This window comes from Mchenga conophoros, linkage group LG12 (assembly GCF_057382185.1).
Source record: "Mchenga conophoros isolate Kocher_MC1m ecotype Shallow Benthic linkage group LG12, M_conophoros_male_GT1.1, whole genome shotgun sequence".
NCBI classification, from domain to species: Eukaryota; Metazoa; Chordata; class Actinopteri; order Cichliformes; family Cichlidae; genus Mchenga; species Mchenga conophoros.
This window is the reverse complement of record NC_140537.1, coordinates 7,326,539-7,352,234: the sequence shown is the minus strand read 5'-3', so window position 1 is coordinate 7,352,234 and position 25,696 is coordinate 7,326,539. Positions and strand designations below refer to the sequence as shown.

General features: G+C 39.7%; 1 protein-coding gene across 1 annotated transcript in view; it reads left to right on the top strand.

The window, feature by feature from the left end:
* The first annotated feature begins 1,724 nt into the window (after positions 1-1,724).
* The window catches only part of LOC146562067 (dynein axonemal heavy chain 5-like), a 64,585-nt gene continuing 40,613 nt past the window's right edge, over positions 1,725-25,696 (top strand). The window contains exons 1-36 of the mRNA XM_085294982.1: positions 1,725-1,931; positions 3,701-3,781; positions 4,744-4,834; positions 5,146-5,291; positions 5,508-5,685; positions 5,910-6,149; positions 6,265-6,461; positions 6,601-6,694; positions 7,166-7,308; positions 7,524-7,600; positions 7,682-7,806; positions 7,908-8,143; positions 8,331-8,549; positions 8,687-8,749; positions 9,052-9,290; positions 10,322-10,469; positions 10,589-10,681; positions 10,949-11,148; positions 11,294-11,447; positions 11,958-12,121; positions 12,345-12,501; positions 12,706-12,918; positions 14,467-14,691; positions 15,678-15,850; positions 17,065-17,135; positions 17,540-17,647; positions 18,479-18,666; positions 19,819-20,013; positions 20,291-20,425; positions 20,525-20,632; positions 21,212-21,365; positions 21,686-21,832; positions 22,855-23,096; positions 23,250-23,426; positions 23,725-23,929; positions 24,174-24,316. Of these exons, the coding sequence (XP_085151108.1) occupies positions 1,725-1,931; positions 3,701-3,781; positions 4,744-4,834; positions 5,146-5,291; positions 5,508-5,685; positions 5,910-6,149; positions 6,265-6,461; positions 6,601-6,694; positions 7,166-7,308; positions 7,524-7,600; positions 7,682-7,806; positions 7,908-8,143; positions 8,331-8,549; positions 8,687-8,749; positions 9,052-9,290; positions 10,322-10,469; positions 10,589-10,681; positions 10,949-11,148; positions 11,294-11,447; positions 11,958-12,121; positions 12,345-12,501; positions 12,706-12,918; positions 14,467-14,691; positions 15,678-15,850; positions 17,065-17,135; positions 17,540-17,647; positions 18,479-18,666; positions 19,819-20,013; positions 20,291-20,425; positions 20,525-20,632; positions 21,212-21,365; positions 21,686-21,832; positions 22,855-23,096; positions 23,250-23,426; positions 23,725-23,929; positions 24,174-24,316 (5,736 nt within the window). The remainder of the gene's footprint in view (positions 1,932-3,700; positions 3,782-4,743; positions 4,835-5,145; positions 5,292-5,507; positions 5,686-5,909; positions 6,150-6,264; positions 6,462-6,600; positions 6,695-7,165; positions 7,309-7,523; positions 7,601-7,681; positions 7,807-7,907; positions 8,144-8,330; positions 8,550-8,686; positions 8,750-9,051; positions 9,291-10,321; positions 10,470-10,588; positions 10,682-10,948; positions 11,149-11,293; positions 11,448-11,957; positions 12,122-12,344; positions 12,502-12,705; positions 12,919-14,466; positions 14,692-15,677; positions 15,851-17,064; positions 17,136-17,539; positions 17,648-18,478; positions 18,667-19,818; positions 20,014-20,290; positions 20,426-20,524; positions 20,633-21,211; positions 21,366-21,685; positions 21,833-22,854; positions 23,097-23,249; positions 23,427-23,724; positions 23,930-24,173; positions 24,317-25,696) is intronic.

Sequence of the window (25,696 nt, the reverse complement as noted above, 5' to 3'; positions counted from 1 at the left end):
GGAATTTTTCCTCGTTCCAACGATGTAAACAAAAACATTAATTGTGCTTTCCGCAATGACTAGTAATCATTTTGTCCTACTGTTCATTTACAGAACAGGAAAGGTTTTGTTTGGTTATGATTGTTTTGCAAGAAATACTTCAATCACAGTGGGGTAGTCTTGATTAAAATGTTATATGAGAACTGTGGCACCATGTGTGACCAGATATTGGCATGTAGTCGTCGCCAGACTGTCATCAAAAGTGTGAAGTTTGGGACAGACTGGACAAAATACATTTTTAGAGATGAAAATCTTATGTCCAGTGATAAATGATCAAAATTCCACCACAAACATGGCTTTGACGAAGATGTCCCTTTCTGAAGTAACCCCAAAAAGTTCCTGAAGTAACCAAATGGAATTTAACCAGTGACCTCTCACTTTGCAGGCGAATGTGTAAACCAGCGATGCCTGGAAAACACTAAAACTGTGCCAAAATGTCATTTTACATTCAAAATGGCGGACTTCCAGACTTCCTCTTTGGATTGGGTTCACTGAATCTGTGTGTAATAAATGTCATACACGTATTTCAAGCTGTAAATAAGTTGTTAGAAGTTCTTTACAATTTCTTAAGTGGTGCTGTAGATCCATTTCCGCAGTGCCAGTCACTTTTTAAAAAAAAGTACATTTTGACCTGATGTGAAGAATGCAAAAAAATGTCATTAGTTTGGAAGCATGTTTGGTATATGATATACTTGCCTGACTAATAATAATTTATTATTACTATTACTACTGTTGTTGTTGTTGTACAATGGAGCCTTTCCCCTGTGAATGACCAGCTTCCAGCTAAAATGTGTATTTTGTGCCATTTATAAGGTCAGTGCTTTATCATACCTTAAACTGTGCAGGGTAAAAGCCTCAGTTGCTGGGAAAAGCACAGGTGTATTAGAGTTTTTCTGAATTGCTAAAACACTAAACCCCATTGTAAAAACTAAACTGTCAACTATGAAAACTCTTTCATCAAATCAGTCCCACTGTTGCCAAACTCAGATCTGCCAAAAAACATCTTAATGCTCCCCGATATATTTTGTGGACTGATGAGAGTGACATCCAGCACAAAACTAATGCAGCATTTCATAAAAGCAATATCACACCAGCTCCTGAAGGACAATGTCTGGCCATCAGTTTGTGCCTTGAAGTGGCACAAACTGAAGTGTAATTGGGTTATGTAGCAGGACAACAGATGTGAAAAACACCAGGAAGTCCACCTATGAATGTCTCAACGTCTCAGGAGCTGCAGATGAAAACAAGCTAGCAGCTAAACCTGGTACAATGCATCCTTTCTCTACAGAGGTTCTGTTTTTGCTTGGTCACTGACAAATAAAGTGGAAATGACAAATAAATAAATAAACAAAATGAAGGGTTTGGAGTGGCCCGGTCAAAGTCTGGAGTTAAATCAGATTGAGGTGTTTTGCCATGACTTGTCCTTGAAAACCTTCTAGTGTGGCTGAATTAAAACAATTCTGTAAACAAGAAAGAGGCAAAGTTCTTCTACAGCGAGATAAAAGAATCATTGCAGTTCTTGCTGGAAAAAACTACATTTTGTCCATACTTGGGTTATCTTTGTCTAATATTAAAATTAGTTTGAGGATCTGAAACACAAACTGAATGAACATCTTTTCTCCCCTCTTATTCACACATTTTCCCTGCATCTCTTCACATAAACCTCACTAAACACCTCAACGCAGATGGAGGATGCCAAAGTTGGCCTGCAAGCCTCTCTTCTGGTCAGATCTCCAGAAACTGGCGAGTTATTTGTGAACTTTGACCCAGAGATTCTGACGCAGATCAGAGAGGTGAACTGCATGACAAAGATGAATTTGGCAATCCCTCCCTTTGCTCTTCTACTGCTGCAAAAACAGGACATCTTTAAGAAACACTACAATAGAATACAGGTGAGCATAGCACACAGTTGTAGCTAAAATTTCAAAAATGCATACAGTGAACAACCAAATGATCAAAGCTGCATGTAACTACAGGGAGTGCAGAATTATTAGGCAAATGAGTATTTTGTCCACATCATCCTCTTCATGCATGTTGTCTTACTCCAAGCTGTATAGGCTCGAAAGCCTACTACCAATTAAGCATATTAGGTGATGTGCATCCCTGTAATGAGAAGGGGTGTGGTCTAATGACATCAACACCCTATATCAGGTGTGCATAATTATTAGGCAACGTCCTTTCCTTTGGCAAAATGGGTCAAAAGAAGGACTTGACGGGCACAGAAAAGTCAAAAATAGTGCGATATCTTGCAGAGGGATGCAGCAGTCTCAAAATTGCAAAGCTTCTGAAGCGTGATCATCGAACAATCGAGCGTTTCATTCAAAATAGTCAACAGGGTCGCAAGAAGCGTGTGGAAAAACCAAGGCGCAAAATAACTGCCCATGAACTGAGAAAAGTCAAGCGTGCAGCTGCCAAGATGCCACTTGCCACCAGTTTGGCCATATTTCAGAGCTGCAACATCACTGGAGTGCCCAAAAGCACAAGGTGTGCAATACTCAGAGACATGGCCAAGGTAAGATAGGCTGAAAGAGGACCACCACTGAACAAGACACACAAGCTGAAACGTCAAGACTGGGCCAAGAAATATCTCAAGACTGATTTTTCTAAGGTTTTATGGACTGATGAAATGAAAGTGAGTCTTGATGGGCCAGATGGATGGGCCCGTGGCTGGATTGGTAAAGGGCAGAGAGCTCCAGTCTGGTTTGGGCTGGTATCATCAAAGATGAGCTTGTGGGGCCTTTTCGGGTTGAGGATGGAGTCAAGCTCAACTCCCAGTCCTACTGCCAGTTTCTGGAAGACACCTTCTTCAAGCAGTGGTACAGGAAGAAGTCTGCATCCTTCAAGAAAAACATGATTTTCATGCAGGACAATGCTCCATCACACGCGTCCAAGTACTCCACAGCGTGGCTGGCAAGAAAGGGTATAAAAGAAGAAAAACTAATGACATGGCCTCCTTGTTCACCTGATCTGAACCCCATTGAGAACCTGTGGTCCATCATCAAATGTGAGATTTACAAGGAGGGAAAACAGTACACCTCTCTGAACAGTGTCTGGGAGGCTGTGGTTGCTGCTGCACGCAATGTTGATGGTGAACAGATCAAAACACTGACAGAATCCATGGATGGCAGGCTTTTGAGTGTCCTTGCAAAGAAAGGTGGCTATATTGGTCGCTGATTTGTTTTTGTTTTGTTTTTGAATGTCAGAAATGTATATTTGTGAATGTGGAGATGTTATATTGGTGTCACTGGTAAAAATAAATAATTGAAATGGGTATATATTTGTTTTTTGTTAAGTTGCCTAATAATTATGCACAGTAATAGTCACCTGCACACACAGATATCCCCCTAAAATAGCTAAAACTAAAAACAAACTAAAAACTACTTCCAAAAACATTCAGCTTTGATATTAATGAGTTTTTTGGGTTCATTGAGAACATGGTTGTTGTTCAATAATAAAATTATTCCTCAAAAATACAACTTGCCTAATAATTCTGCACTCCCTGTAGGAGTATAAAACATCCTGGAATTGTGTTTAAATTCCACACAGATTTTTAAAAATGACTAAAATCGACAAAAACCCATTTTATTGTCAACTGAAAAATTCAGTTCATCCCTTTTGTGTGATTGCAAAAATGCTCCAACATGCATCTATCTCATTTCAGCTGATGTTGAGCGAGAACACTAGAGTGCGTGCCAAGATTCAGAGTGTCTTTGAACAGCTGGCCATGCCACATGTAGCTAAGGTAAGTGGACCGACCCTCGGCTACCAAAACTAGCAATTGGGACATGGAATGTCACCTCTCTCATGGAGAAGGAGCCTGAGTTAGTGTGTGAGTGTTGAGAGGTAGCGGCTAGATATGGTGGATGTGAATGGCTTGGGCTCTGGAACTAGTCTCCTGGAGACGCGCCCTTGGTGCGAGGTGGCCGGCTGGGATTGGGAATCCTAGAGTGATTGACCGAACAGTAAAGGACAGTCAGGCACAGGTTAAAGTCCAAAAAAGTGTTTTTTATTTAACCCAAAAAATGAACTTTGGTAAAAATAAAAAAAATCAACATCTTGGGCAAGAGATCAAAGCAACTGAGCTTGACTCAAAGTTAGTTTTTGTCCCTACCCTCACCTGTGGTCATGAGCTTTGGGTAGTGGAGGAGGTGACTGGGGAGAGGGAGGTCTCAGCTTCTCTACTTAGGCTGCTGCCCCAAGACCCAGCCCCGGATAAGGGTAAGAAAATGGATGGATGGATGTGTCTGTGAAGGTTCTCAGTCATCGTAGTCTAAGGATGGATGGTTTCCCTCTGTTCTTTATCATGTCGATGTCAAATCCTTCATGTTGTGCGCGCTCCAGTTAGCTAAATTATGTTTGCCAGTGCTAGCTAATAAAGCTTTGTTTTGATTTTATATTTCTCTGCAAAGTCCTGCATTTCAGTCCAACCCAGCATCCCATGATCGAGCGTCATGTGATTACATAAAAGTTCAAAATAGGACTCATTTTATTTGATTTCATTTGATTTTATGTTTTTATTTTCAGTTGTCTCTAGTAAGTCAGAAGAACACACAAAAAAATGTTAGATCCTTTTTTATTGTTGCTTGGTTTCGTCATGAATCTTTTCTAAGCATTAAACTGGTGACAGGTATGAGACTGACTGTCACAGCAGGTTGCTTACAAAGTGCATCACCATCATCATACCATACATGACTTACTTGACAGGTGGATGAGGCTATACAACCGGGTTTGACCTCCCTCAACTGGACATCTCTGAATATTGACAAGTATCTCGACCGCATCGACAAAGTGTTGGGTAAGCAAAAAATGTAACGAGATCGATCCTGTACACGCTGACACGAGACATTCCTGCAACTCAGCACTGGCTGCGTGTGATTAATGGATTTATTGCATAGGTGGCTTTCTCACAAGTAACACTCATATATTCAATAGATTCTTTCTCTCTCTACACATTGTCTTTTTTTATACTGAATTGTCTGTTTATCACTGTTCTCTCCTTTGTTCAAACGCATAACAAGTTCCCCTTGATTTTTCCCTCTTTCCCTTATTTTTGGTGGGTTTGTGTCCCTCCCTTTCTCTTTTGTGTGGTTTTTTTTGTCTGTTTAGCTGATCTTGAGTTGCTGATGGACAGAGTGAATGACCTGGTGGAGTTTAGAATAGAAGCAGTACTGCAGGAGATGAGCATATCCAACCTGTGTGTCCTGCCAGAGGATGAGCCTGTGACCTGTGAGGAGTTTGTTCAAACCACCAGGGTAAACGAAGACAAATAAAATAAAAGTATCCGCTGGGTTATTGTTGCTCTACTAAGTCTGTGTAACTATGCAGACATCTGAAAGATGCTATCAATATTTATTAAGTGGTTTTGGTAATTCTCACACATTTAAAATACTTTTTTCTGTATTTAAACATTATTTCTTATTCTAAAGATTAATTACATTGAACTGAACTGTATATCTGCATGTGTCTAGGACCTTTGCATAAGACAAGCCCAGAAAGTGAACATGAAGAGCTCACTGGTGGAGGAGGCAGCTAATGAACTGATCAACATGCTGCTAGAGTTTGACCACAATCAGAGAGAGGAGGTGGAGAAGTTTGAGGAAGAAAGCTGCACAGAGAGCAAGACCATAGACCACAATGACAGTGAAGGTATGCTGACAGTTTCCTTTCACGATCAAACACAATACAGTGTGATAATTATGATTCAATGCTGTAAGAGACAAGTTAAAAAAGGCAGTTCAAAGGTTTTTAAAGGAAAGGGGATTACCTTTTTTAGGACCTTGTTGTTTTTACTTTTATTATAATGCTGATTTATTCAAGGTGAAGTGTTGCTGAAGGTGTTCGTATTGACTGTAAACGTGTCACCTTCTTAGGTGATGACGAGCGTCTCTTCTCCAGAAACACGCTGCTACGTTCTGCTAGTGTTGGTCCTTCTTCTCCGTTGGTGAGGAGGAAGAAGAAGAGGGACTTGATGGAAGTGATGGAGCAGGAAGCCCAGGAGCTGCTGTCCTACTTCAACCACCGTAATGTGGATGCCTTGCTCAAAGTGACACGCAACACCCTTGAGATGTTGCGCAAGCGCATACATACGTCCTCGCTCATACACTTCTCTGGTGCGTCTTGTTTAATTGTTTGCTATATTTCTGTAAAGGCCTAAAATATTTAAAATAAGCTCATAAAATGTCTATTCCAATACTTTATGTGTGTTACCCTTCTCTCCCTCTGAAGCTGCAAGTGACCCAACCAGCCATGGCAAAAGCAGCGATCACCATGCAATCTTCAGAGTAAACATGACCCTTTCCATCCCTAACATTGTCATGGTTCCAGCTTTGGAGGAGGTTCAACAGGCTCTAAACCGCGCTGTAGAGTGTGTAGTCAGTGTCAGCAAAGGAGTCAGCCAGTGGAGCAAAGAAAGGATATCTAAGGTGAATAAAGGAAAAATCAATTTGTGACATTTAGCTTGATAACTGTAATAAACTGTTAGAACTGCTCTTTTTAAACTAATATTGTCGTGGTCCAGCAGTGTACTAAATAAACCCGGAGGTTTTACATTCCCCTTTCCAGAGACAAATGAATGAAAGGCGAATGGCAGCACTGAAACAAGACAGCTCTGAGAGCGAAACAGAGGACGGAGCAACAACATACAGAAGCTTGGCTGGTAATAGAGAACATTATCACTTTCATAGCTTAACCTCAGACCTTCAACAGCTCCCAACTGTGTCAGCTCACTCATTTTTAAAATTTTAAGATTTGCTGTTTTCAGCATACAATTACAACTCGATTTTACAGCTCAGCAGAGCAAGCAAATATCTGACCAGGGGCAGAAACACATAATATTGCTTGGGGAGGAAAATATTCAAGAATTTCATATTTAATGCAAATTAAATACATATTTAATTAGAAAGCGGCAGGGATAATCAATTTCCACTATGAAAAGCACATTTTACTTTTAGAAATTATATATACAGAGAGAGAAAAACTAAATGGAAGTAATTCCATTATTAACATGTTCTCTTGTAAAAAGACCTGTAACATATAATTATTTTAAAAGCCCAGAAGTTAATATTTGGAAGAATAATGTCCATCATTTCTGCTCAATGTGTTTTCTGTGAAATTCTGTCATTTTCAGATGGCAGTACCTCAGACATGTCAGCTTCTATGATCCAGGCCATCCCGTTCCAAGCCAGAAATTACTACAAGAGTGTGTCTGAGAACAAGGAAATAGCCAAGCTAATCTCTGTACTTAGCACCTCTATCACCTCCAGTAAAAAGGTACATGGCACTTAATTAAGCTATTTTTTATATGAAACTAATCCAAACTTAGCTGTCTTTTATTAAATCATGCCATACACTTTTTATATTTCTTTATCCCACATTTACAACAGATATTTTCATCTATATTTCTGTATATTTAATGAATATAAATGTCTTTTATTTTTCTATAAGTGCACTTCATTTCATATTCTCCTGTTGATATTAATGTGCAGGAAGTGGTGACCGCTCTACATCACTTTAGCCGTTACCATCACATCTGGAGGAAAGACCGTGAAGAGACCATGAGGAAGTACGTTGAAATGTATGGTTTCTATATAAATCTGCTTATCTGACATCGCACTAGTGCTATTTTTGTTTGTGTTTTGAACAGATTTATCGAGGGGAGTCCCTTGTTATCGGAGTTTGAGAGCCAGATTCTTTTCTATCGAGATCTAGAGCTGGAAGTAAACTCTGAACCAGAGTATATTGCTGTAGGAGCCTTGGCGCTATTCACAGGTCTTATTAAGTTACAAATTTAAAACCGGCATGAATGAGATTTTTGAGATTTTCAGCAAGTTAAATGATGCTCTCTGCATGCTCATATTACTTCCTGCCAGCACCCTTAAAGATGTCCCTCTCTGCTGAAATCAAGAATTGGATGGTGGACTACGGACTTTACTGTAACAGGAAATGTCGCTCAGAGATGGAGCACATTTTTGCTTTTGTAGATGAAGCAGGAAAGAAACTGAATCGACAGATCAAAGACCTGGATGATATTCGTATTGCCATGGCCGCACTGAAGGAGATCAGAGAGCACCAGATATCTATTGATTTTCAAGTTGGGCCCATAGAGGTAAACCACAGCATCACATATTTATCGAAGCTCTTTTTATACACACAAATACACACAGTGGGAAAGAGACATTTTTAGCTGTTTGACTTTATGAGTCTGTACAAGAAGCTCAGAAAGAAATAATTACACATTTGCACATTCTAGTTTTTGTCAGGTGGAAGACTTAGTATCTTATTTTTCCTCACAGGAGTCCTATGCCATGCTCCATAAGTATGAACTGTCAGTGGCTAAAGAGGAGGCTGAAAAAGTGGATACTCTGCGCTACACTTGGGAAAAGCTCTTGTCCCGGAGCACAGAGGTGCAGAACGAGCTGGTCGCCTTGCAGCCAAACTTCAGAGAAGAACTGGTCAGCAATGTGGAGACCTTTCTGGAAGACTGCCAACACTTTTATCAAGATTATGAAAAGGTAAAGTATCTATGGCTGTTTGCTCTGTTTCAATTAAACTTTTTATTTTAATTCAACAAATAAATGCTCAGTTAATTACAGTTAAGGTTAGTTTTAATAATAGCTACTAAAATGACACTTTTCCCTCTCTGTTTAAGGATGGTCCCATGGTTGTGGGACTTGCACCCCAAGATGCCAGTGACCGGCTGATCATGTTCCAGGTTGGTTAGTGATTAATTATTTTGTCTCTCTGTCAGTTAGTAAATATTTAGATCCTGCATTGACCTGATGCCTCAGAAAAGTAGTTACTTGAAACTGATGTTAAAAGAGCTATTATATTTTTATTATTATTATTACTATTATTATACTGTTACAGTTTCTATTTCATGGTTAGCAAAAGACAGATTTTTTATTCTGTATAAATTATACTCAGATAATTGCAAATGTTTTACCTCAAATGTGTAATGTTTTAAAGTCCATCAGAGCGTAAGCTGTACCTAATCGTAGCTCTTCTCCTCTTCAGAATCGATTTGACAACCTGTTCAGGAAGTACATCACTTACACGGGAGGCGAAGAGCTCTTTGGACTTCCTGTTACCCAGCATCCTCAGCTATTGGAGATTAGGAAGCAACTGGCTCTGCTGCAGAAGTTGTACGGCCTTTACAACAATGTCATCGATACAGTTAATGGCTACTATGATATCCTCTGGGCTGACATCTGCATCGAGAAGATTAATAATGAGCTGCTCGACTTTCAGACGAGGTTTGGCAATTTATTTGTTTGTTTTTTATTCAAGCAACTGTTGAACTCTTTTAACTGTAGATGTAGTAACATGAGCTTAAAATATGTTAATGAAGAAGGAGACGTTTTCAGGAAAGAAGCTGAACTGGAAACAAACAAAACTGACTATGTGAGAAAATAACCTTCTCATACTGTGTAATCAAGCCCTCTCATTACTGCAGGAATTGGTGACATCACAAAGAGAAAAAAAAAAAGCAGAATTAAATTAAATGATTTTCATTAGTCCATCCATAAACATCACTCTTATTTTCAGGCATTAAAGAAACTGCTTCCTCTCACTTGCTACAATATGGAAACTTGTTTCGAGATGTTATAATTTCGAAATACTAACCCAAAAGTTTTACATAACAACAAAAAAAGTTGTTTTTTTTTCCAGTGGCAGAAACAAAGCTTCCTGTTCTTCATCAACACTGCATTAATATTTCAGTCTCACAATGCAAAGCTAATCTTTGCCCTTTATGTGGTCACATTTGTCCAGCATGTGTCAAATGGACACTGAAGGGGAAAGAGGCTAATAGGCTACAGGCTAGTTTATTTTACCTAAAGAAATTAAGAACAAGTTTTAATATAGCTGGAAGGGATTACTTGACAATGAAAATCTAGATAAACATTAGAAGCAGTCAGAAGGAAAATATAGAGCTATAGTCAGAGCTGAAGAAGAGAGGATATTTGTTTCCTCTGGCAGAAATGTCAGCTATCTGTTGTGGAGGTGTTGATTTGGTTGAGTGAAGCTATGAACAGACACTGATGCATGAACTTTTGCTCTGTGCTAGTAAGGAAGGATACTCAACAAGTTGTCCAATCCAATGACTCTTGTAGCGTTAATACCAAACTTGAAGTGTGTTGTAATACTTTTCCTTTAACAAACAAAATGTCAACTATACATCTAATCTAGTTCATGTCAACTTTACTTGACTTCAGCAAAGCTAAAGTGTAGTTTAGAAAGAAGACAATAAATATGAGTTTGACTGTCACGTCCTGTGAACTACCAGGTGTCGAAAACTGCCTCGTGCTCTGAAAGAGTGGCAGGCCTTTCAGGATCTGAAGAAAACGATTGATGAATTCAGTGAGTGCTGCCCCCTGCTGGAACTCATGACTAACAAAGCAATGATGGCCCGGCACTGGAAGAGGATAACGGAGGTTAGTGAAACATGGCCACTGGTGTAGCACTGCAACTGAATGTTATTGACTGAAATCAAGTCATCACCAGAACCTAATGATAATGATAATAGCTGTAATTTGTCCTGTTTTGTATCCAGGTGACTGGCCATACCTTTGAGGTGGAAACTGATACATTCAAGCTGCGTAACATAATGGAGGCTCCTCTACTCAAGTATAAAGAAGAGATTGAGGTACAAACGAATCATTAGCTGCTAATTCAATGTGTTTTCTTTTTTATTTGATATAATAAATTCCAAATAAAATACAAGTTTGGAAAATTGTTTGGAGGAAATGAAAACATTTAAAAAGTTTAAAGAGTAATATATTGAATTAACTGATAGGTGGTCCTGTTCAGTGCAAACACCAATCCTGTTTTTTCAGTGCATATGCATCTGTTTGCCATCAGCATTTTTATTGCTAACATTTAAAAACATTTGGGGGGCGGGATTCTTGTGCAGGATATCTGCATCAGTGCTGTGAAAGAGCGTGATATTGAACAAAAGCTGAAGCAAGTGATCGCTGAGTGGGACAACAAGACTTTTACATTTGCCAGTTTTAAGACCCGTGGGGAGTTGCTGCTGAGAGGAGACAGCACATCAGAGATCATTGCCAGCATGGAGGATAGCCTAATGATCTTGGGATCCCTTATGAGCAACCGGTACGGCAGTGTTGAGTGTCATTATCATTAGTGTCGGTAGTGATGATCTTCTTCCACAGCTGTGGGAAATCTAGACATTAGACGAGCCACACACAGGTGTGCGTCCCTAAGTAAGGCGAACGTGAAGATTTACCTTCTTTTTCAGGTACAACACCCCATTTAAAGCCCAGATTCAGAAGTGGGTTCAGAATCTCTCCAACACCACTGATATTATCGAGCACTGGATGACTGTCCAGAACCTGTGGATCTATCTGGAGGCTGTGTTTGTGGGTGGAGATATCGCCAAACAGTTGCCTAAGGTGAACAACATTTCAGGATGTGATTCATATTGGTTATCAGGCTTAAACATGGACTCCAAATGCAGTTTAAAAGGCAATTTCAGTTTAAAAGGCAAACAAGTGAACTGAACTGAAATTACTCATTTGCAGTTACACAATTTACATAAAAAAATTCTATCTTTACATCATTATCAGATTTCTGGACAATATTCTGGGTGTTTAGGTGCAGTAGTGCATTAATGTGCCAGGTGTTGAGTTTCTTTTATTTTCATTTTCAAAAATTATATTTCAGTCTCTTGAGCAAAATAAATCACTGGTCCAGGCAATGTTTTCAGGCCACAGTGTTTTGACATTTAAAAGAAGAAGAAATAATAGTGAAATGTTGCCTTTGTAAGATTGTTTTACGAGCTTAATTCTAAAATCAGCGCCAAACAGCGTCCAAGCATTTAAAAGAAATAACCAAATACAAAATAAAATAATAAAACAGTCAAACAGTGATCATGAGATAATTGACTAACTCAATCTTTTTAGGAAGCAAAGCGTTTCTCTAACATTGATAAGTCATGGGTGAAGATCATGATGCGAGCCCATGAAATGCCCAATGTGGTACAGTCATGCGTGGGGGATGAGACCATGGGACAGCTGCTTCCACATCTCCTCGAACAGCTGGAGATCTGTCAGAAGTCTCTAACAGGGTGAGTAGAAAAAACTTAAAACACCACCATGGCCCTTATTTTTAGGTTCTAATGAACTTAACCACCAAAAGAAAGGTAGAAGATTTTAAACGATAATCAGTAGTGAGGGTAAGTGAAGTGACTGATTTCCTTTTTTATGCTGTACAGTTAACTATCTGGTTTATTGTATTGTCTGTCAGATGATACTTTGTATTGATTTTTTTAAAATTATGTGGTCAAACAGTTATCTGGAGAAGAAGCGTCTGCTGTTTCCTCGTTTCTTCTTTGTCTCTGATCCTGCCCTGCTGGAGATCCTGGGCCAGGCCTCTGACTCCCACACCATCCAGGCCCACCTTCTCAATGTCTTTGACAATATCAAGTGTGTCCAGTTTCATGAAAAGGTGGATTATGTTCTTTTTTTGTTGTTTATCTTAAACACTTATGTGATTGTAACATGAAAGTAATAAAATATAATAGCTGCTTTAATGTCAAATTGAATGAACTAATCAGAGTAATGTAGAATTTGAAAAATATACTTTTTATAAGAAAAATAACTTCATCATTGTAGTTATAATAATCGATCTAATCAGTGTTGCCTTTCACAGATATATGACCGCATTCTGGCCGTGTCATCACGGCAGGGAGAGACTGTGGAGCTGGATCGTCCCGTCACAGCTGAAGGGAACGTGGAGGTGTGGCTCAATGCTCTGCTGAAAGAATCCCAGAGGTCTTTGCACCTTGTGATCAGACAAGCTGCTCTGGCTATCCAGGACTCTGGCTTCCAGCTAATTGACTTCCTCAACTCCTTCCCATCTCAAGTAAGTCATTGTCCAAATCCAGGAACTAATCCGCAAACGTTTTAAAACATTGATTCGACCACAACTGGCTATCCTTGTGGAGCAAGGACGGCGCTGCTCAAAAACAGAAACCTGTGTAGCCTAAAGAGGCAATCTACTATGAACATTGTAATAAACTCCAAAATAAATTCTAAAGAAAGTTGGGATGCTCCAAAATGTAAGTTAAAATAGGATGCAATGATTCGCAAGTCTTATAAACCCATATAATAAATCTAGCAAATGTTTAAAACTGAGAAAACTATTTTGAGATAAAATGTTGGCTCATTTTGAATTTAATGACTACAACGACAGCCAACAAGAGTCTGGATAAATTAGTGGTAGTAAAAAAAACAGCTGGAACATTTTGCAACTAATTAGGATATCTGGCAACAGCTCAGTAATATGAGTGGATATAAATAGAGCATGTTAGATGAAAGAATTGGGCTGAGTTTCACTAATCTGCAAAAAACTAAAATTGTAGAACAATTACAGAATGATGTTCTTTAGTGTAAAATTGCAAATATGAATTTCCCGTCATCTACGTTACGTGATATCAAAAGATTTCAAGTATCTGGAGAAATCTCTGTGTGCAAGGCTGAAAATCAATATTGGATGCCTGCGAGCTTCAGACCCTCAGGCAGCACTGCATTACAAACAGACCTGATTCTGTCATGGAAATCACTGCATGGGCTCAGGAACACCTCCAGAAAATCAATGTGTGGGAGCACAGTTTGCTGTACAGGCTAAAGCTCTATGCTGCAAAGAAAAAGCCATGTGTGAACATGATCCAGAATCACCGTTATATTCTCTGGACCAGAGGTCATTTAACACTGACTGAGCCAATGTGGAAAACTTTTTATACAACATGGAGACCACATCCTCACGCAATCTGTCTTTTTCTGCTCTCTCTCATGGTATGGGGGTGCATTAGTGCCTATGAAACTGGCAGCTTCCACATCTGGATAGATACCACCATTGCTGAAAAGTATCTAAATGTTTTAGAGCAAAATATGCTCCAATCCAGTCATGTCCCTGTCTTTTTCAGGGAACAACCTGCATATTTCAGCTAAATCGCATACTTTGTAGAAGGATACTCTGGGTTTTTAACTGCCTTACATCAGTCCAGACTGTTCACCACCTGGAAACATCCTGTGTCAGAATAGAACTGGGCAATATTCCTTACCCACGTTCCCCAGTTCCCAGATGTTTACTGACTGTTGTTAAAAGTGAACAAGTATTTTTTTTTTTCTTAAAAGGGTGTGTTTTCTATAAGTATTTGTTATTGTTTCTATGTTCTGTTGTGACTAAAATATGGGTTATTGAGATTTGCAAATCATTGCGTTCTGTTTTTATTTATATTGTACTCAGCATCCCAACTTTTGGGAATTGGGGCTGTTATTTTCTCTGTAAATCTTGGGGTGTGGTACTAAACTGCTATAGTATTCCTTCATCAAAACAATAGTTAGATTTCTAAGGTCATCGGTACATTTGACCATTTTGATGTGTTTTGTTTTTTGCACATTAATGTAGGTGGGGTTACTGGGTATTCAGATGATTTGGACAAGGGACTCAGAAGAAGCTCTGACCAATGCCCGATACGATCGTCGCATCATGTCCAAAACCAACCAGTTCTTCCTGGATCTCCTTAACACCCTGATTGACATGACCACAAGAGACTTGGAGGCTGTGGAGAGGACCAAGTATGAGACCCTCATCACTATTCATGTCCACCAGAGGGACATATTTGATGAACTGGTGAGTATGTTGATCATTCGGTGAAAAGAGGCCAGAGACATCCGAGCTGGGATCAGTTAGACTGACGCTGAACTGTGCACATGAACGCTTTGCAATTTCTGTTCAAGATTAGAATCTCCGGCTCAAAATAGCAACCACTCTGTAAACTGTGTTTGATATTCAGACTCCCAAGGGCTGCCATGTCAGAATACAAAATGTTGTTTACTGCAGCGAGTAAATTCTGTCGAAAGTAGTCAGAGGGGTTTTAATGGCAGTCAAGTAATATTTAAAGTCACGACTGTGTTTGAATCTCCACTTAAGGCAGAATAAGCATGTTGCTGAACCCCAAGGTTAATAGAAGCAGTTTGAAGAAACTTTATTTGGATGTGTTTTTTCAGTTCTTTCTAAAATCATTTGTATTTATTTAGCTCATACCATTAATTTGTCCTGCTCATGTTCCTTTGTCCTGTTTGTTTCTAAACACATTTTTGCCTCACCTTATTTCCTCTCCAATAATATATCACACTGCTACTTTTCTACCCCCACTGTATTTTTTCTCACACATATTCTGCTTTTTATCTCTTCTATTCATTACTATTCTAATTCATTTTGTACTTTTTCCCATTTGCATCATTTTAACTTGCTGGACTTTTCTCTTCCCTCCTTTTCACTCTCCCCTATCCTTTACCTTCCTTTCTTCCCATTTCACTTCATGACCTCTTCGTTCATCCTCCACTTTCTTGCTTCTCTTCTCTTTCCACCCTTTTAATCTTACCCTCCTGTCACCGAAATCCCTCCTCACACATCCCGCCCTTCCACCTTTCTTCCCCTCTTTTATCTGGCTTTCATCTCTCTTTTCAAATAATCTTCTGAGTGGTGCCCTTCAATTACTTATTCTTCACATGCCATCTCCCTTCTCCCTTCACTTCTGTTTCCATCCCCTTGTCTCCTTCTGCCCTCTCTTTCCCTCTTTCCCTGTCTCTTATCGCTACCCTTTCTCCACCTAGTGCCGGTTGCATGTCAAAAGCTCCAGTGACTTTGAATGGCTGAAGCAGTGCCGTTTCTACTTCAATGAGGACTCAGACAAGATGATCATCAACATTACAGATGTGGGCTTTGTCTACCAGAATGAATTCTTGGGGTGTACCGAAAGGCTTGTCATTACACCTTTGACGGACAGGTAAAGCAGACATACGTCAGTAAAATGTATCATAATGGCAAAAGTCATATGCACACACACTAATAAGAAAATAAAGGAAAAAAACAGCAGTATAACTTTTCTTTTTTGCAGTTTAAACAAAGACAGTGTAACCTTGGAGTGACTGTACAGAAAACGTGACCCTGCCTTTGTAACTAAGTCAGAAATGCATGCTGCATCATGCATCAGTTATTTTAGGAACCCACTCTAGATTTATGCTGAAAACTTGACCGTGATTGTTCGTTGTAATGTCAAGTTTCATGAAATGGATTAAACTTTCTGTGGTTGACTAATGACTGGATTTGTAAAGCAAAGAAAAAAAGACAACTCGGGGACTGTGAGGATGAGAAATTAGAAAGCAGGATGAAGCAGGATGAAGCAGTCTTACACAGCGATCATCACATCTGTAACTAACAGGCGATATGAATGACAGAAAGAAAAGGAAAGAGGATCAGACAGAGTGAGGGAGACAGCAGTCCAACAACAAGAAGTGTCTTAGTAACAGACACAGAGGGTAAAATATGAGAAGAGACAAGGAGGGAAAAAAAGATGAGGAGAGACAAGGAGGAGATGTGAGAGGACAGCACTAGGGAGGGAGTTACCATCTAACATCAGACAGCAGCTCTCCAAAAAAGTGGCATGCTGGCCTTATGGCTAGAGGCGCCAAGACAGCTCTGCTTTTCCATCATTTTCTCATGCTGTCTTTCTTCTTTGTTTTGCTTGCTATCATTGTCCTACCTCCTCGCTGCCACCACATCACGTTAAAAAAGGGAAAGGTGCAAGTGGTCCTAAATTGTGGCAAAAAAGATGTTGGGATGAAAAAAGTAAATCTGGTTACGGAGTGGTCAGAATTAATCTGTATCTGCTGAAGGAGAGAAAATATGTCAGTATCCCAGCTTTACCATGATTTTTACCCCGAGGTCAGTCATTGTAATGAAGATGGAGACCAGTGACCAGAGGGCTAGGTCCTGTTGTCAGTCATCCTGATTGCTGATGTGTCCTTGAGCAAATCGCTGAATCCCCATCAGCTTCAGGGGCAGGGTTCTAAAGCTTAATCCTTGAACCTTGTGGAGAATGAGATCACGTTCATTTGTGGTCATTTTGAGTATGGATATTATTAGCTTATGAATTTATGAAATGATTCATGATTTATGAAATTAGATTGTTATTATGTTTGTGTGTCTACAATTGGACAGGTGTTACATCACTTTAGCCCAAGCTCTTGGTATGAGTATGGGTGGAGCACCTGCTGGTCCAGCTGGAACAGGTATGAAAATTAGTCACACAGTATCTATCTATTTTTTGGAAATTACATTGAATCAAAAAGAAAATGCAACATTTTATAGGAATGAAAACCTAGAACTGGTATGCAAAACTTATGATTTCGGAATGGGACAGACATGTTAAAAAGCTGTTCCAAGGTTTGCCAAGTGTTAAAGTAATTGAATTTAACCATTTTAAATATAGATAATTTACCCTTCTAGACTCTATACAACTCAGGTCATTTAAATGAAGAATCAAACAACACAGCTATCTCAGTCGGGAACGGCTTCATTACAGAGTTAGCTTTGATAGTTTCTATTATGAGATCATTTGTTGTCAGGTTTTCTATCAGCATACAAATGGTTGCATTTCAGTTTAGGCTGTGAAAATGTTGCCTTTTGTTATCAGGAAAGACCGAGACCATAAAAGACATGGGTCGCTGTTTGGGAAAGTACGTTGTGGTCTTCAACTGCTCTGACCAGATGGACTTCAGAGGCTTGGGGAGAATATTTAAAGGTGAGAATCACTAAGTAAAGTCATGCTATAAGTGTCATGATAGACTGTGTGGCAAGCAGGAAGTACGTACCAATTGCAGAACTCATGAGACAGAATCAACTTAAAGAGGCAGCGTTTATTGCTGGGAGGCTTTACATAAAGATTAAACTTCACAAAAAACAAACCAAAACCCCAAACTAGAAAACTCGAAACTAAACTGGACACTTGAGTCTAAAAACTAAGAAGCACAAACTAGGAAAACAAACCAGGACTGGGAACTAGAATTTCCTCAGGAATTCGGAGGGGAAAAAACAGACAGCATGGTGAGGGTACGACATGACACAGAGCAAGGAAAACACAGGACTGGAGCAATCAAGGAACGGGAGACAGGAGGGAAACACAGCTCGGGGAGAAATCAGAGCTAACGAGACAAGGTGAAGCAAAACCAGACACACTGGAAGCACAACAGGCACAGAGACACAGACTTGACACTGAACATAGGGACACGGGAACAAGAACTAGAAATCACAGAGCAACAAACTAGAGAGCTAGAAATACTGAGACAGAAACCAAAACACTAACAGTGATAACCATGATGAACTCAAAGATCAAAAACACAACAAAACTCAAAACACTGGGTCACCGACCCAGGACCGTGACAATAAATATATACCCAGAAAGAAGTTTAAGGGTTTGAGTTATCAGGTTATAGGCCTGTGGGGTTTTTTTTTTTTGCTAATAAATCATAACAATACAGATAAAAAAAAACAACAATCACACAATATGTAATGTCAGATATCTTATTTGTTTGCAGCGGACGGACCATAGCTCTGTGTTTATGTGATTTACCAGGTCTGGCTCAGTCTGGTTCGTGGGGCTGTTTTGACGAGTTCAACCGCATCGACCTCCCAGTTCTTTCTGTGGCAGCCCAGCAGATCGCGATAGTTCTCACCTGCAAGAAGGAACGTCGCAAAAATTTTGTCTTCACAGATGGAGACAATGTGGACATGAACCCAGAGTTTGGCATCTTCCTTACCATGGTTAGTGATGGAAGTAGAACAAGACTGCTAATATCTATTTGACTGGTCAGAGGAAATATCTAAAGGAGGCAGTTCTTAACATCAGTAAATGACACCTTAGTTAACAGAATGAATATTGAAGTGTATGAACTGTATCTGTTTCAGATGGTGCCTGGACATGCTGTGCATGCATGGACATCAATATTTACTCTTGGCTGTTAGATTTATCGCATAATGATTCCTTTTTTTTTAAAGCAAAATTTTTAATCTTGAAAACTGAAATGAATCACAAATAACACTAAAATGGAATTGAACTCTAACATGTAATATTTTATAAGTCAGTTTTTGAATTAAACTTTGGGCTCTGCCTGCTATTTCATGTGATTTATTTCTTAGAGTAATAGTTAAATCGCTTTATCTCCTTGCCTCATTTGCTGTCCTGAGGCAAGTCATTAAACATAACAGTGGAATAATTCCTCCCTGTGGCGAGAGGGGTCAGAGATCATTTTCCTCTTTTTTATTCTGTGTGTGTGTGTGTGTGTGTGTGTGTGTGTGTGTGTGTGTGTGTGTGTGTGTGTGTGTGTACATTAGTATAGACAAGCTTTGTGAAACAGGCTGTGTCTGTAGGCTGTGTCTGCTGAAGTTGAAGGATAGCGTTTGTGATGAAGATGAACTACATTCCAGTATAAACTTCATCCATTTAGTTTCATTGTTGTTGCATTCTAGTCTGTCATCTAAATCAGCGGTCTCCAACCTTTTTTGCGCCACGGACCGGTTTATGCCCAACAATATTTTCACGGACCGGCCTTTAAGGTGTCGCGGAAAAATACAACAAAATAAAACTAGTACCGCTACTGAAAAATAGAAGAGTTATTCATAACACACGTGAAAAGACCCAGGAAAACTGAGTTAACGATAAAAACGATAACAAAATAACGCAGAAAACCGATAAAAACCCTGAAAACCATACATTTCACACCTGAGCCTCAACTCTCGCGGCCCGGTACCAAACGACTCATGGACCGGTACCGGTCCGAGGCCCGGGGACCACTGATCTAAATTTCTAATGCAGTAGAATGGGCAATGTAGCATTTACTCCTAATTATCATTAAATGTTTTATTTCTGTTTTACTCCATTAATATCTTTTTTTTTGTTATTCTCCATGTAATCAGAATCCAGGTTATGCAGGTCGTCAGGAGCTTCCTGAAAACCTGAAGATCAACTTCCGCTCCGTGGCCATGATGGTTCCAGACCGTCAAATCATTATTAGGGTAAAACTGGCCAGTTGTGGGTTTATCGACAACATGGAGCTTGCACGCAAATTCTTCACGCTTTACAAGCTGTGCGAGGAGCAACTGTCCAAGCAGGTATAAAAATTGAAGATCTTCCTTTTAACCTTGCAGTAACAAGTGGAAAGTGGTAGAACTTGCACTGAGTGTGGGAGCATAAACAAGCTGCAGCTAAAAATGCATAAAAAGTCTTACTGACACACAGGCTGCTGAAAATAGAGTGTGATGCTTGTAGGAATGGGGTCAGAAAAGGAGTTAGTTTGGAGGAGGTATCATTGTCACATGACTTAACAACAAGGTTGCACGGGTTTCCATTAATGTAAATGAAACTAAAATGATATTTATGAATGTTCAGGTTCACTATGATTTTGGCCTGCGCAACATTCTGTCAGTTCTGCGAACTCTGGGAGCAGCCAAGCGAGCCAACCCCAGTGATACAGAGTCTACCATTGTCATGAGGGTTCTAAGGGACATGAACCTTTCAAAACTGGTAAGTCTACAATGTACACAATAGGGCATCAAAAAGATAACCATGCTGATATTTCATGTTTTCACTGGGTTTTGCAAATTTGTGTGCACATGCGTTTAGATCGATGAGGATGAGCCACTTTTTCTGAGCTTGATTGAAGACCTCTTCCCGGGCATCCAACTTGACAAAGCGGGCTACCCTGAACTAGAAGCTGCCATTGACAAACAGGTAGGAGAGTTTGGAGAATGGATTTATCTGTTATTGACGAGGAGAGTGAAAATCCACAGTAACACCAAGTTTGCAAGATGGGGGGAACAGGAAGGGGAAACAATGGAAAGAGGCAGAAAGAGAAATGCGAAGGCTGAGTAAGACGGTCCAAAAGCCTAATGGAGAGTGAGGCCGCCGTATTTGTCATGTCAGACCTCAGGACAGGACATCGAGAAGGATACAAATAGTGGCATTTATTATTTGTAAAGGACCTAACCCGAGGACTTGTGAAAAACAGTGCAGGAAGGGAGAGATGCAATTAAAAGTTGGAACTTTTAGATTTTATGCTGTTTTGTTGCTGATCAGTTAAGCAAGTGCATTTGATAGTATTAGTTTAGTTTTTCATATATTGCTTCTGCATTTTGGCTTCATTTTTTTAATTAAAAAAAAAAAGATGTTTTGATGTGTGAAACCTTAAAATTGACTGAAGGTGTGCTTTCTTTTTACCACGACTGTATACTAAGTTATTATACTTGTAAATACAGTAAAAGCATTATTGTTACAAAAATAGCTGGAATTGTAACTACTTTGTTTCTTCAGGTGGAGGATGCAGGCCTAATCAACCATCCTCCTTGGAAGCTAAAGGTCATCCAGCTGTACGAGACTCAAAGAGTCCGACATGGCATGATGGCCCTGGGGCCCAGTGGGGCTGGAAAGACAACTTGTATACACACGCTTATGAAAGCTATGACAGGTAGGATTTAGTGTATTTTGTCGCATGTGAGCTTAAAGAAAAAGACACCAACTTGTGGTAATCTTGTTTTGAATCTATTGTACTGTAGACACGAATATGTGAACAGAATAACCGAAGAAATATACTCATACTGGGACGAGATATCTATTTAATTTATGGGGTATCTTATTAAATCTACATATTTTTAGGGTAATATTGTTACTTTTGTGACCTTGTCATGTGTTTAATATAATTATTGCTCCATTAAAGTATTATATTATCCATTATATTAACTTTAGGAAAACAGAACATGTTTCTGCTAATATCTAATTTTCTTCCAGAATGTGGTCATTCTCACAGAGAGATGCGCATGAACCCCAAAGCCATTACTGCACCTCAGATGTTTGGCAGACTAGATGTGGCCACAAATGACTGGACTGATGGCATCTTCTCTACACTGTGGAGGAAAACACTGAGAGCAAAGAAAGGTCCAAAAAGTTTCTTATTGTGCACATATGTCACAGTTGGGTATTAATAAAGCAAAAAATCATTGGTAAACATTGTTTTCCATGAGAACTTTGACAAACCAGTTCAAGTAGGTTATTGCAATTAAGTATTAATACGTTGGGACAACGTTGGAAGGTTCAAAGGAAACAAAGCTCTGTTTAATCTTCCTATTTAGTTCTAAGCTTACACGGATAATTAAAAATGTCTGCGGGCAATTGCGTATGCATTCCATGTTTGCTTTTATGCGTCTAAGTACACATCTCATCTATTAATTACTTGTTCTGATGGTGTTTTGCATATCTATGAGTGGGGTGTTCTCTGCGTATTTGCATTATTTTCCTGCTGCTACTTCCTGTTCATTTGCAGAGCTTGCTACTTTGGACAGAGTGAATTCCAGTGTAGAAAAGTAGATGTGGCAATGTGACAGGGCAGCAGCTCCTGGGTCAAGTAGATATTCCTCAAAGAAAAGAAGTACTTTGTGAAAACAGCTGTGTGCTGTCCACGCTCATTGTGTTTTAACTGATGCAGAAACAGCCTTGTGTGTATCATCTGGTAACTTCTGTGTAAAACACGTGCTCATGTAGTAGTCATATTCAAAGGAACTGATTTCTCAGCATTTAGAGTGTAAACCACATTCAAACAGCAGCTTTATCGTGCGATATTGCCTGAACGTCAGACAACGTCAGCCTTTTGCTTGTTTCAGACGCAATTTGTCTTTTGTGTTTCTGTTTTTGGATGTTTTCCAACTGGGAGGAGAGCGAGGAGAAACGGATTTCTTTGTTCATATTTAAAATTCCACAAAATAAATGACTCAGTTGTTGTTTTTCTTGCAAACTGATAGCTCATGATTGCTGGTTAGCCAAGAAAACATTTTGAACTCTTTTGTCTGCACTAAATTCATATTCAGAAATGTAGCTCATTTTTGCTTGAGGGTGACAGCACAAGGTCTTCATACCACCTCATTTTCGTAATCATGTAAACAAACACTTTGTTTCCCTCACAGGAGAGCACATCTGGATAGTGCTGGATGGGCCAGTTGACGCCATCTGGATTGAAAACCTAAATTCAGTTTTGGATGACAACAGAACTCTTACACTCGCAAATGGAGACCGAATACCAATGGCTCCCAACTGCAAGGTGGTATTTGAGCCGCATAACATCGACAATGCCTCTCCAGCCACCGTCTCACGCAATGGCATGGTGTTCATGAGCTCCTCTGTGCTCACCTGGATCCCCATACTAGAGGTGAAAAACCGGTTGTAATTATTTTTGTTTCATTTCGTAAAAGTTTGAAATCAAGGTATATTAAGGCAATATTTACTTGTGAATCATATAATTTAAAACCTGTGCACTGCATGTAGTTTTGACTAAATAGAGTCATGCTGTTGCTGCTTCTAGGGCTGGTTGAAGAAACGGTCCCCACATGAGGCAGAGATACTGAGAAAGCTCTTCTCTTCGTCTTTCTCCGAGCTCTACCGCTTCTGCGTGCAGTCACTAGAGTTCAAAATGGACATGCTAGAGGCCTTTGTAATCATGCAATGCATAAACATGCTACAGGGACTCATACCACCTAAGGTGAGGTATTCCCATCCACTGGACATGCACACGAACAGCAGCTAATGAATATTTCATTGATAAGTGACTCTTGAAGTAGAAGTGGAAATTTATAGTGAGACCAACTTGTATTTATGTTTTCAAAACCTTTTTAAGCACATTTATACCCATTATACAGACTGGGACTCATAGTTTTGTCCATATATTTTGTATGTTCAGTTTCATAGACTTGGCCTAACTTATGAAGTGCTCATCTCCTTTTTGGGTTCTTTTAATGATCCCTGAATTTCCTCATCTTAAAATGGATATCAATTTACAGGAGCAGTGTGGCGATTTATCCAGAGAGTTCTTGGAGCGGCTTTATGTCTTTGCACTAATGTGGAGCGCTGGGGCCGTACTTGAACTGGATGATCGGAGGAAGATGGAAATCTGGCTTAGAGGAAACAAGAGTATTCATCTAAACTTGCCAGACATTCCTCCTGACAGTGAGGACACCATGTTTGACTACTATGTCACAGCAGATGGTAAGCATGGCTTCATTAACTTTCAGTCAGATGGCGTTGTTTAGTTACTGGGTAGGCAGAGACATTATGTCTCATGTTGTACTTATGGAAAGTACATATGTGTATATAAAATTATTTTTAGTGATAAACTAAATTAATATCCTTGGATTAATATTATTTTGAATTTTTTTTTTTTTTTTCATATTTTGTGTTGATCTCTACAACAAGCTTTATCTTATTAAAATTAAATTAAATATTTTTCCAGGTCATTGGGTCCATTGGAACACCAGAGTGGAGGAATACATTTATCCATCTGAATTCACACCAGAGTACAGCTCAATTTTGGTCCCCAATGTGGACAACGTTAGAACAGACTTCCTAACCCAGACTATTGCAAAGCAAGGCAAGGTATGGTTACCAGTTAGAGTAATTTCCATCATCAGCAAACACTAGTGACCCGCTTCCAGTGACAGCCTACACGCGCATGCTTTAACGCGTAGTGTTAAACTGCCTTCTCCATGTTTGATAGACAATGTGATGATGTTCCACATACTTTTCTTTTCCCATCATTCTGGCACAAGCAATCTTAGTTTTAGTTTTTGGATAATTGTGCAAGGCTCTTTTTAGCTGTTTTCTGTTTTCAAAGTCTAATCTGACCTTCCTGTTCTTGAGTGTTTTGTGTCTTTTCTAAATCCTCTATAGTATTTATTTATTGTCATTGTCAAGAACAATGAAATTGCGTTTGGGGCTTCCATACAACCCAAAAAAAAGAAGAAAATAATAAATACCCCTTAAAACCCAAGTGTACATATTTAACCCAGTGTGACTCCAATGCAATAAGACAATCCTTAGCAATAATGTTCGTAGAAATTCAGACAAAGACCTGAGAAACATGACAAAATACAACAGTGCAACCCATTCAATATTATTGTACTGTGAGATATGATATCAGATATGATAGTTATCTGTTTAAGAAAGAGGGGGGGGGGGGGGGGGGGGGCAGGAGGGGGAAGAGAATAAAGATATGATGCACCAATGCAGACCAGTTCATTGCTATTAAGAAGTTGGATATGGTTATTGTCCATGAGAGGGGGGCAGAGAGTTCAGGAGCCTCACAGCCTGTGGATACAGGCTGTTGGCCAGTCTGGATGTTCTGGCCTGTATAGACCTGTACCTTCTCCCTGAGGGCAGCAGATGGAAAAGGTGGCGCGCAGGGTGATGTTGGTCCCGCAGGATACTGTGCACCCTCCTCAGACAGCGAGTGGGGAAGATATTACTGATCTCTGGCAGACTTGTTCCAATAATTCTGCCAGCTTCTTTCACCACCCGCTGGAGTGCTTGCTGATCGGCCTTGGTGCAGCTGGGGAACCACACTAGAAATCCATACGTCAGAACGCTGCTGATGGCACAGTTGTAGAAGTTCAACATCAGAGATCTGGGAATGTGTGCGCTCCGCAGTCTCCTCAGGTAGTAGAGGTGCTGTTGGGCCTTCCGTACAACTGAGGTGATATGGTTGCCCCAGGACAGGTCCTCGGTCACAGTTACCCCCAAGAATTTAAAACTGCTCACCCTCTCCACCGCCTCACTGCCAATGAAGAGAGGCAGATGGTTGTTATGACCCCTCTTCCGGAAATCTACAATGATCTCCTTGGTCTTTTTGGTGTTTAAGACCAAGTTATTGTCGTGGCACCATGACTCTAGTTGTTGCACCTCTGTCCTATAGTTTGTCTCATCATTGTTGGATATAAGTCCGAGCACTGTAGTGTCATCTGCAAACTTAACAATGAG